At 43.3% G+C, this 12,767-nt stretch overlaps 1 protein-coding gene across 2 annotated transcripts in view; it reads left to right on the forward strand.

Annotated features, from left to right (window-relative positions):
- Positions 1 to 12,767, forward strand: part of LOC306926936 (uncharacterized protein) — a 190,678-nt gene that overhangs the window by 98,904 nt on the left and 79,007 nt on the right. The window contains exon 1 of one of the 2 annotated variants that reach the window (XM_079506454.1): positions 6,952 to 7,152. The exons of the other annotated variant lie outside the window; for it this stretch is intronic. Within the exon in view, the coding sequence (XP_079362580.1) occupies positions 7,089 to 7,152 (64 nt within the window). The 5' untranslated portion in view covers positions 6,952 to 7,088. Of the gene's footprint in view, positions 1 to 6,951; positions 7,153 to 12,767 lie in introns of those variants that run through there. 2 annotated transcript variants of the gene reach the window in all.

Raw genomic sequence — 12,767 nt, forward strand, 5'->3', positions numbered from 1 at the left:
CTTGACATGAAAATGTTTGAGAACCACTACTTTAGAGTTTTCAACGGGCCTGAAAATTCCAATCCAACCCAAACAGACCAGTTGAGTTGAAGCCAAGCACCATACCCACCCCATACTGTACAGTATATACTGTACAAAAAAAAAATCAAAGGGGCACATTGCTGTCCAGAGGGCAAAGGGCAGGTGCTCTAGCACCACCAAATGTCTATCTGTGCACGCCACTGACGGGGACTAGGCTATTTGACATTCAATGTTCTTTTTTATTTCCACAAATGTGTCTTGCAAATGGGGTTTGTCTTATAATCAAAGTCGTCTTATATTCGGCACAATACGGGTCATTTTTTATAATATAATCTCATTATGATTGTATTTGTCTCTCAGCCCCCCTGGTGCCACCTGGTGGCCCGCCTGGGGGCCGTGGCCCCCATTTTGAAAACCACTGCCGTAGTACACTGAAAATGAAGACCAAGCCAAGACGGAAATAGCAAGACCGGTTTACTTCCCGTATCTGCGTGAAGTGGGCAGACACATTATAGGAGACCGGAAGAATGTGGAGTCAATGGAAGAATGAATGTGAACACAGCTTCTGAACCATTCCTTAGCTCCATGGTCCACTGAACCAGAGAAATGTTTTTATAATCGTTTTATAATGTCAAAGCTTTGTGCAGCAGTATGGGCTGTAATAATAAAAAAATGTCGGGGGAGAAGCAAAACCACACCTACTTTATGCCTATTTAGGAGACCATTTGTAGGATTTTTGTACCATTTCGCCTCTAGTGGCTCCAACTGGGATCGACTATCTTCCTATATTAACATTTTTTGGTATATGAGACTCAGAAGATTATGTCGAGTTCACAGGTCACCTTTTTAAGCATGCAAACCCTCTTGAACACCTTACTGCTGTCTGGATGGGAGTGAAAGCATTACTTTAATGCGCCAGAACGAAGGTCCTCATTCGTTTTTAAAATATGCAAAGAAGCACATGCTAACATTAACCACTGCCTACATTATTTATCCCGCTGAAAAGTGTTTTATCAGCACTAGGACTGCTTTACTTTTAAATATTCAAATGAGAGCTGAAATATCTAACTGCAGCCTGTAATAGAGTATAGTGCCTCTAGTCTATACATTAGATTTTAACAATTGAATGTGTTGCATAGATTTGATGAGCTTGAAAAGTAGGAGTCATTGTGGACTCCACAGAGTACCTACAGTGGTGTAAACTGTAAAGTAACTAAGTACCTATAACTATGTACTCAAGTACTATACTTAAGTACAATTTTGAGGTTGCTTTTTTCCACATTTCAGTACTTTTACTTCTACTCTCAGAAACAAATATTGTACTCTTTTACTGCACTACAATTATTTGAGAACTTTAGTTACTAGTTACTTTGAAGATTTTTAATATTATTATTATTCAACCATAAGGTAACGTTTCTCGTACTGAGCTGGAATCGAACTCCGGTCTCCTGATATTGTGATGTCACTATACTATATATATATTTTTATTATTTTTTCATTGGCACGTTTGACTGTCAAGATTTCAGCCTCCAGGAAGAAACCCTAAATGCAAAGGGAAGACATCATTGCACATAACAACCACACCAACGGTTCTAATGAAGTACTGTCACCTCATAAACACACGCCAGTCCATCTTTAAAACATAATTTTGCCCAGTCACTGCCTACTGCACCTGAGATGTTCTTATTTACTGAGACCAAGTTTAAAAATAATTTAATACACTGTATATCAACCCGAAGCAACTGAAAAACATGTTATTTCAATGGTAGTGGATGGAGAGAAAGGACTTTTGTCCAACCAAGAAACGGCAACCAATGGGTGCAAAGAGGGGCACAACCACAGGCGGGACTTGACAAAGGCTGTGTGCATAACGGCACAGGTTTCCAGAAGGTGGCATCCCCGTTTCCTGTTCCGGTTCATTTACAGCAATTTTGCTCCATATCCACAATTTTTTTCACACTGGGCTAAATTTAGACCCCTGACACTGTCATAATCCAATGACAGCTTCAGAGTCCATGTCCACACCTCACAGCTAGAAGGTCCTGGGTTCGATTCCTGCTGGGGACGCTGGGGGTGTGTTCTCTCCTTCGCGTCATCAGTGCCCATGCTCGAGGGGAAATGGGGCTTTCTGTGTGGAGTTTGCATGTTCTCCCCATGTCCCCTAGGGTAGGTAGTGGTACCCTCACAAAAACATGCAGTAATCGTGGTCTCTAAACTACATTCCCCATGGCCAGCCGGGGCGCCTGATGGAGGGGAAAGGAACTGGTCGGAATAACGTGTTCCTTCCATGCGTTACGTCCGGCTGGGGAAACTCTCAGTCAGTCCGTTGCCCCCCCCCCCCCCCCCCCCCCCTTATACTTTGTTGTGCATCATGCCGTGCAATGAATATAGCTGATTTACAAGCTCACAACGGGTCCCACTGTGATGCATTGTGAGCTTGTAGATTGTCCGTTTTCACAGCCAGGCGTCCAACAAAGTATAAATCAGGCCTTACAGTACAGTATGCGCACCATGGCATTTGCTGTATATGATTCTTCATTGGAATGTGCTGAGAACAAAGTCTAATTATCCTAAAAGTACTGTCAAAGTCCAAATCCCTATAGCAATGTGTTTTATGCGGTATTTGCGGTTGAACTTGAAGATGTGATGGGTGGGGGCCGGGGAGTATAGTATTGTGTAGGGGGACACAGACTAATGAAAGGTTTTTTCATGTAACACTTTCAGGTCATAAACCAATATCTATATCTCCCATAAGACAATTTCTATTCATTCCTTTCCTTTTAGTTCTTGATTCCCTTGCTGATGTGGACTTTATTTACATGGCAGGAGACTTTAGAGCGAGAGGGAAAAGCTTTTACCATGGTTTACATTGGCAATGTATCATTGGGGTTACTAAAAACTCTAGAGCTGTTCCTTGCTTTTTAGCACTCAATCTTTTTCTGTTTCTTTATTCTCTAACAACCATTGCAAATTTGGTCTGGTATGTGACTGCTAATTCATCCTTTCAATGTATGATCTCCTGTCATCTCCTCATTTGTCTCTGAGTGTTTCTAATCTGAGATAATCCCAGTCAAATCCTTTGATTGTGAGTTTGGACCTGATCCATCTCAAAGAAGCCATTTAATGGGCTTCATGGCACTTGGTGTCGAGTCATTTATCTAGTGGAATGGATGCTTGTTTTAATAAGTGCTCTTCGTGAATATAGTAGGGGACACACTATTTAATTAGACAAAGTGAACACCCACCCTGTGCACCTTCAGTACAGTACTTTGTTTGTCTGGGGACACACTGTAGTCCGACTTAAGAAAGTAATAATAATAATCATCATCATAATAATAATATGTGACGAGTATGTTCACGAGTGAGGGGAGGACGGAGAAGGAGATCAGCCGGAGAATCGGAATGGCAGGGGCGGTATTGCAGTCGCTGTACCGCACTGTTGTGACGAAAAGAGAGTTGAGCCAGAAGGCAAAGCTCTCTGTCTACCGAGCAATCTTCGTTCCTACTCACACCTATGGTCATGAAGTGTGGGTCATGAACGAAAGAATAAGGTCGCGAATACAAGCGGCCGAAATGAGTTTTCTCCGACGGGTGACTGGCATCTCCCTTAGAGATAGGGTGAGAAGTTCAGTCATGCGGGAGAGACTCGGAGTAGAGCCGCTGCTCCTTTGCCTGGAAAGGAGCCAGCTTAGGTGGTTCGGGCATCTGGTTAGGATGCCTCTCGGGCGTCTCCCTAGGGAGGTCCTCGATGCCTCGAATGGATTCTTCACAAATGTGTTCATAAAGGTGGCTACTATAACATATACATTTATTCCAAACCAACTCCCTTGGGAAACTTTGTGACAGCTGCTGAAGGTTGGTGTACCATTAACACTCCCATCGCCCAGGACGAAGTTCTTTGTCCTTTCTATTAGTAACGCCCGACGCTGTCCAAAAGACGAAGTTTATTGATATGAGAACGGATCGCATGGCTCCACAGCCTGGGAGCGCCTGTTGGGCAATCCTCAGTGACGCGCAAGAGTGAGACGTCATCGAAAAACTCCCTCCCCTGTTTAGCTGATGGAAACAAAAATCTTAAAACGTTCATAACTCGCGATCTAAATCATCCCGTCTAATTATGAAAAAAGATCCTGTGTTAGACGGCGCTCTGCGGTCCAGTCGCTAGTCGCGATATATTTATTCTTGTCTCCCGTTGTTGTCGATCGACTCTAGAGTGGTGTGGCTATTGTTAGCTGCTACACACACATCAACACGGACCGGAAGTCCGTCCGGAAAAGGGGTCCGTGTTTATAAATCGAATGGGCGCTGTAATGGATTAAATAACCCCGGCCCGTAATTAAAGTGTTAACAACCAATATAAGGCAAAATTCCCAAAATGACATTATGCTTTAAGTAGGGTTTTCATGATGCTGAATCCATTCCAAGCATTAGTTTTGCACGAAAACACTCCTTGGGCTAAATTCAGCCATAGCCACTTGCCCAAATGTGCCCAAATGTGCTGACCTCATCACATTTGTGATGACGGCTATGGCCATTTTTTTTGTCACATGCAACTTAAAGTATAATGAAATTTGGAAAATGTTGCGTATATTGGTTGTTAATGGTACCCCAACTTTCAGCAGCTGTCACAAAGTTTCCCAAGGGAGTTGGGTTGGAACAAATGTATATGTGATTGTAGACACCTTTATGAACACATCTGTGAAGAAAGCTAGTGGTAAGCATTTTTCTTGCAGATTTGCTACACATTAGCTAATTTTCCCTTATTATAATGTTGCTCTGTAGAGGGAAGTCTGGAGCTCGCTGGTGGTATTAATTGAAGTCCCCTGGTGGGAGTTCTGCTCTGGTTTTGGTGAAATATTAAGTAGTTCCGGTCATTTTGTGGGGGGCACAGGGGGCCACGCATTAAAAGTAAATAAATTCACAAAACTAGCGTCATTTGTATTGTTGACCTATTTCTACCATATACTGTAGTGCAACTTTCGTTCACTTTTGACCCATCTATCACACAGAACTATGTTTTTTGTGTCTATATCATTACGCCCGGAAAATTGTTCCATGTGATAGAGGGGTCTAATGTATTGTATTGTATCGCATCGCATCGCATCGCATCGCATCGCATCGTATCGTATCGTATCGTATCGTATCGTATCGCATCGCATCGCATCGCATCGCATCGCATCGCATCGTATCGTATCGTGTTTGTTTGTTTATTTTCATTGAGTGTATTGTTAGTCAAAGAGCCCAATTCCCCCAACGTTGCATACTGAGTGGGTAGAGAGCCCATCTGGGGAGCTGGATTGACTCAAGTTTGATTCCAGGCCAGAGTCAAAGTGTTGAAGTATCCCTGAGCAAGACACTTAACCCCTACTGTAAGTTGTCCCTGAGGCGCTGCCCCCGTAGCGCCCACTGCTCCTGTTACTTAGTTGGATGGGTTAAATGCAGACACCTCATTTCACTGGTATGCAATATACAGTGACAAATACCACGGAGGACTGTGCACAAGTGACAGGACAACAACTTTCCATAACGTCATATTATACTTAGGTCAGCAAGTGGAACAAGAACTGCTGTTTATCAGGTCAAGTGTGTGTTGGGAACTTCTCAAATCTATCTGATTCATTTCCCATACACGAGTGATATGGTTGAACACTGTTCTTCCCAGAAGTGATGTTTATCACTCCTCCATTACATGCCTCTCCATTGTGAAATATGTTTTTTTCTCTACTGCAATATTTGTCCTGGGTTGGTCTGCCTTCATTCAAAGCAAAACATGATGTCATCACCATTTGCCTGCTCATAACGAGTGTATCATAGCCTAGAGCATGGGTGGGCAACTTTGACAATGGAGAGGGCCACTATATTTCCACACTCACTCCAGTAGTAACAAAAATAGATTGTACATAAAATACAAATACATTGGACATTAAGAAAGACTAACATAAGGGGCAAGGTGGCACAGTTGGTAGTGCTGTCGCCTCACAGCTAGAAGGTCCTGGGTTCGATTCCCGCTCGGGACACTGTGGGTGCTGGCGGCGTGTTTCCTCCTCTGCGTCATCAGTGCCCATACCCAAGGTGGGGTTGGCGAAAGGGCGTTTCTGTGTGGAGTTTACATGTTCTCCCCGTGTCCCCTAGGGTAGGTACCCTCACAAAAAACATGCAGTAATCCTGGTCTCTAAACTGCCTACCCGTGGCCAGCCGGGGCGCCTGATGGAGGGGAAAGGAACTGGTTGGAATAACGTGTTCCTTCCATGCGCTACGTCCAACCAGGGAAACCCCCCCCTGTCAGGTGTAAAGGAGCAACTTGGACGCTCAGGCATGAAGGAAGCATGAGTTCAAGTCCGTTGCTCTCCCCATGTCCCCCATATATGGGAACCAGGTTGGCGGAGGGTGTGTAGAGCCCAGGATCACATTAGATAATTGACACAGGGATGAAACATGGGTTACAAAATTGTGGGATAAAAATTATAACGTAAAAAAAAAAAAAAGACTAACATTTTAATACTACTCATTAAGCTACAAATTTAGACTGAAGTAATTAAAGTGGGTCATGTTTGGAAATCAATAATATATCAGAATTCTGATATTAACCTGAGGGCCACATTAAGTGAAGGTGGGGGCTGCATGTGTCCCCCAGGCTGCCTGTTGCCCATGTATGGCCTACAGTATTAATGCAGTCTGCATGTTGAACCAGACTCGACAGAAAGTGTGCACACTGAAGGGCTTTCTTTTACTTTCTTTTTTGGCTCATTTGTCTTCCTGTCCTGACATGCTCCTGCCTACAGCTGGGCTGTGATTGGCCTTCTGCATTTACAGCTTCCTGGAGAAGTAAAACCACAACGATCAGCTGACATGACCAACCCACTGGCTGAAACTGAAGGAAGTACAAGATATTCAAAACAAAACTTCTGCTCTCTCTCTTTCACTGCACTTTAAATGTCCATGGGACTCCATAACACAAGAAAACAGAGGAATGTAAATAGGAACTGCAGGAAACTGCTGACATCTGGAACAGCTCAGGAGTGGATGGAAGAAGCCGTCTTTGACACAGGGGAAAGGAAAGTGAAAGTATGGAGAATTATGGATATGACACTTCTGACATCTCAAAAGAACCGTGCAAAATGATGTTCACAGGTACGTTACTTGTAATTTCATCAGGGAAATGGAATATACGTTGCTTACTTTGTATCTGTTCATGTGTAAACATTGTAGTAGCCCCTACATCTCTGTTGTTTCTAAATCTGGCTACAGTATTTCTAATGACCCCACACATACACACACACACACACACACACACACACACACACACACACACACAGACACAGACACACACAATCATTTGTGTATATCAGTATACTTTTACTTGTGAGTACATCTAAACACTAAAGCCTGAGTTATGTGTTGTGTTGTGTTGTGTTGTGTTGTGTTGTGTTGTGTCCTGTGTTTTCCTATAACTGCATCGATCTGTGTACAACTTTGTATGCACACTCCCTAGAGGACATGGCAAAACATTTTCCCTGCATTTTCCACATCTCCCAGTTATAGCGCCACCATGAGGCCGGTTTCTGTAAAACGCATTTGTTTATATTAGTCACACAGATTTCATCCAAATCTCACGCAAATCGATACACATGATCTCGGTAGTCATGTGATCAAGACGAGTCAACTGTGTACGCATATTCCCTCTAGGCTGAGGAAGAAATGCCGCTTGACAGTTTTCAAATCAGCCTCATGTTGGCGCTAGAACAGGCCAAGTCGCATCTTCACATATAACTGCACCGATCTGCGTAAAACATTGTGGGCCTTTTCTAGCGCCACCAGGAGGCCCATTTATTTGCAACACCCTTTTTTTATATTTGTCAGTTTCATGCACTGAACCTAGTCACACTACGATGCATGAGTTTTTAGAGCTGCTATTTTCGGTGCACAACTAAGTATTCATCGGGCATAACTCTAACCCTAACCCTTAAAGCCAACTTCCAAATGTCAAATTCTACTATACTTGTTGGGGACATCTGTATAGTACTGTATAGTAAGTAGAGTAATACAAACACACGTACGCACGTACACGTACACGTACGCACACGCGCACACACACACACACACACACACACACACACACGCACACACACACACACGCACACACGCACACGCACACACACACACACACACACACACACACACACACACACACACACACACACTGACCCAATCGCAAACTCCATCCTCACATTACTAGTCGAGGTCTGAACTACATCTGTCTTTTTGCTGAGGGTTTAAATGTCAGTAAATCAGATGAGATCCGGAATGTGTGATAACGACATTGACCACGACGTAATTGAAAACCCAAACTAATCAAATTTAAGGTCAGGGATTCTGTGAACTCGTTCACTGATACACAACAATATGCACCTCCAGCTAGATGCGCTCACGGAGCCGCTGGCTGTAAGTTGTGTTGGCCACGGTGGTGTGAGCTTACCCGCCCCCCCGCCAACATCCATCCAGCCCCGCCCCCCCACACCAGCCAGATGGCTGTCACACAGGCAATTCCTCTCCCAGACCATGCTGATTTCCCATCATTCTTTTGTTAATGAGGTCGTTAACAATGTAACGGACAATTAAATTATCTCAATCTGGCATTTTCCACCATTAATTTACTGTATAGAGTATTATAGTGTTTCAAACTGGTCAACATATTGTTTCAGTAACATGGCTCAGATTAGCGACTACTATTGTCTCTCTCTGTGACACCCACAGATGGTCAGTAGTTCATAAAATGTGTAAATGGTGCAGCTGAACCACTGAACGATTGTTTTTCAAGGGCATACTACCTGTATGTGTTATATTACACGTATCGTTGCTATTGGGCAGAAACTCTCCATATTTGAACTTTTAGTTTTTTCGTAAATTAATTAACTTCGTCAAACAAAAATAGACAATCTTTTTTTTTAATCCTGAAAAGTATTCAAATGTAAGTACGTTTTGGACATACTGTAGGTTTCCACCCGACAGCTTTCCACCCGACAGCGACAATATTTTACATACGTAAATATGCAAAAGTGTGCCAAGCCAGCCTGTAAATTACTGTAACTGTAGTAAATTGTGTTCTTAACCACTTACAGTATACTGTATACTTCCTTGACCGGGGGTCCCCCAGGGGTCTGGGTCCCCTCCTTTTCCCCCTCTATACCAAATCTCAATGGTTTTCCTATTTTCACTGAATGTTTGCCTATCATGACAATCCCAGAATAGGGGAGGCTGGGTTCATGTAGTAATGCAAAATAACGAGTAAAAAAAAAAAGTATGATGGCAATGTGAATGCTTCGTTTTAGTAAATCAACAACCAGTGTGGGCTGGCATTGACATCCACGGGATGTTTGGGTGTGTGGAGAGTGACTTCTGCCAGTTAGCTTAGTACTCACCTCTGTCCAAAGTATTGTCTAACGTTGACACCCATGACAGTTAATTATAGGAGCCACAGATCACGGAGACAACCCAGCTGTGCTGCGATTGACATGCTGCATGTTTACAGTACATCTCTATGTTGTATTGTTGTCTTCCTGCTTATTTTGGCGCCAGCAGTGTATCTGTATTTCTGTCCCCCCTAAGTGCCTCAGGGCTTGCCATAATGATCGTAATAGCAATACAGATTTCGAGGAGTGCAACGTTGAAAAGGAGCACTAGTGGGTATAATTGGTGAACTTGCCACATCGCAGTAACTTGAGAAATATTTTCAGGCAGACAGTGGACACAATGACTGTCTGTTGACCAGACCCGAACAGACACAGGCCCTGAACAGACACAGGCCCTGAACAGACACAGGCCCTGAACAGACACAGGCCCTGAACAGACACAGGCCCTGAACAGACACAGGCCCTGAACAGACACAGGCCCTGAACAGACACAGGCCCTGAACAGACACAGGCCCTGAACAGACACAGGCCCTGAACAGACACAGGCCCTGAACAGATCAAAATGTTACTTAGCAATCCTACTATAATTAAGCAAACCTCTGTCATCAAAGGGACCCTCAGGGAATTCTGTCAAAAAAACATGTTTATATCACTCCTAAACATTTTGCCAAACATCACAGCACACTCCTATCCTCCTGGTGGAGACCTGTGCCCAGAAGGGCACTTTTTCTAGTTAAGATATGTTTCAATGTTGGGTTATAACTGGCTGTCGATGGTGACGTAATTAGGATATGTTTCAGTGTCGAGTGAATTAAAGGTAATGTCTATGTATACATGTATGTAATCTGAAACCTATCTATTACGTCACCATCAAAAGCCAGTTATAACCCGGCATTGATACATATCTTAATTACGTCACCATCAATACCTACCAAGCATACACGTGCATTCGTACCAGCACGACCACAATACTTGCGCGCTCTGCTTGCACAAGTAACTAGGTAATCATGTGGATCTTGAAGTGACTGCCTTGTGACATCAGTAATGAATGACGTCAATCATCTATGACATATCTATGACATGGAGTCAATTCGGGCAAGGTTTCAGGGCGATCACAGCCCCATTGACTTCCACGATAAAATTATAAATAATAATTGTCTCCACCAGGCCGAAGGCATGGGGAGAGAGTATGTTTTGCACTCTGTCCGTGTGTGTGAGTGTGTCCGTGTGTCCGTCCGTCCGTCTGTTACCAGCTAATCTCCGGCACCGTTAACCCGGTCGATGCCAAATTTTGCACACACACACTCCCTGGATGCCAACCAGAACGACCTGTTATAGCGCCACCAGGAGGCCGACTTTTGAAAAACATTTTTTTTTATATTACTCCTCCAGATTCTGTCCAAAAATCACGCAAATCGTTACACACTATCTCTATAGTCATGTGTTCAAGCCGGATCTGTCCGGTATTTCATATTTCATATTCATATTCATATTCCATTCCCGTTTTGAACAAAAAGCCTCAAATCACGTATCAAATCATATATCCCACCCTTTTCACATTGGCCTGTTAGAGCACCACCAACAGGTGGATTTTTGAAAAACACATTTTTGGAACAAAATGCCTCAAATCATCCAATTGCCATCCAAGGCGTAAGAAGAAATGTCACCCTTTTCACATTGGCCTATTATAGCGCCACCAGGAGGCCACAACCTGACCTGCCCTGGTGGAGACTTGTGCCCCGAGGGGCACTTTTTCTAGTTATAAATGTAGAAAACACAAAAAAGACTAGAGAGGTACTTCTATGGCCTACTGGAAGTGTGCATACAAGTATGGCGCCGATCAGTCCAGCGGTTTGCGAGATTTGTTCTGGACAGGCAGACAGTCAGACACGCTTGCATTGCACGCATGCACGCACACGCACACGCACACACACACTCACACACACACACACACACACACACACACACACACACACACACACACACACACACACACACAGACACAGACCATGTCATAGACAGCTAGTCTCTTACATAGCCACAGCATGATAATAAAAAAGCAACTAAAGCTGATCCATTTCCAGAGATGTATACAAAGTGCCACACAATGAGACAAAGCCCAACAGAGCATTTAAGCACACAGTAGGATTTGGAAAGTGTCTCAGCTGAATGATTTCCATTAACACAGACTTTGTACATCATGCCCAGGTGGCTGTTGTCAGTAGCAGGGAATGATGTGCCAATTATGCTCCATCGTACAACGGTGTCACTTGCTGAAAATAGCAAATCTACAAGTTCAGAATGCGTCGTCAAATCAGGCTTGACTCTGAGCACCAGCCAGACGACACACATGTTCATCTGATTACTAAAATGAGTGTCAGAGGAAGAATTGTTACTGTAGTTCCCCTCATCTCGCGTCTTGTCTCAGAGAATATTAATGCAAGTTGAGATATATGCCTGGTCAGTAATAAAATCTGCTTACACAGATACTGACGGGTTACATTAAAAGCCTACCCTTTGATTAAGGGATTTCTCATCTGAACATAGCTATTCACCTGAAGCGATCCAGCTCACCGAGAGCCCCCAAAGAGACAGCGCCTTCTGAAGCAGCAGTTTATCCCCAATTCAGACAAGCACACTGATGACAGCCAGCCCTCACCGCTGTCTCCCTGTATTTTTATGGATGAAACGAGCCAAGCTGGCTTCCAGCTACTGTCCAATATTTTGCTTCAAAGCCCCCTGTTTGGGGATCATCAGTGGAGAAGATGTGGGCTAAGGTTGCTACTAAATCAAAGGCACCGGTTGCAGCACAAAGAAGCATAAAGAAGAACTGTGAAGGGATCTTGTGACGAAACCAGGCCTAGGGCCTACACCAGCTGTCTGGCAACTGCTACGTGATGTATATTCTGCTACTCAGCTTTTATGTCCATTCCAGTAAGAATGAGGATGGATACAATTACTGTACGCCATCATTTCAATGTTGGGTCTGAATCAGTTGGTGCCTGACCGATGACAGATTGTTCTAGTTTGATGCCCATCCCAATTATGGAGAGTCATAGACCACCGCTTACCAACGTTTTGACAGATATTTTCTTGTAAAAATAGTGCAAAATCTATCTAAACTAAAGTTTCGATTGAGACATTTTAAATAAATCAAAATAAAAACAAAACTTCTTAGATAATTTATTTTTAAATCAAGTAGTCGTGTATATTAAACTACAATTAGAAAATAACATCCTTAACTAATCCAATGAACAAGTAAATATAAATAAAGCACATGAACTGAACTTTATTAAATGTAATAATTTTAGCTCTATTCAACATGTTTTAACAATA

This window comes from Electrona antarctica (assembly GCF_951216825.1).
Source record: "Electrona antarctica genome assembly, chromosome: 7".
Classification (NCBI taxonomy): Eukaryota; Metazoa; Chordata; class Actinopteri; order Myctophiformes; family Myctophidae; genus Electrona; species Electrona antarctica.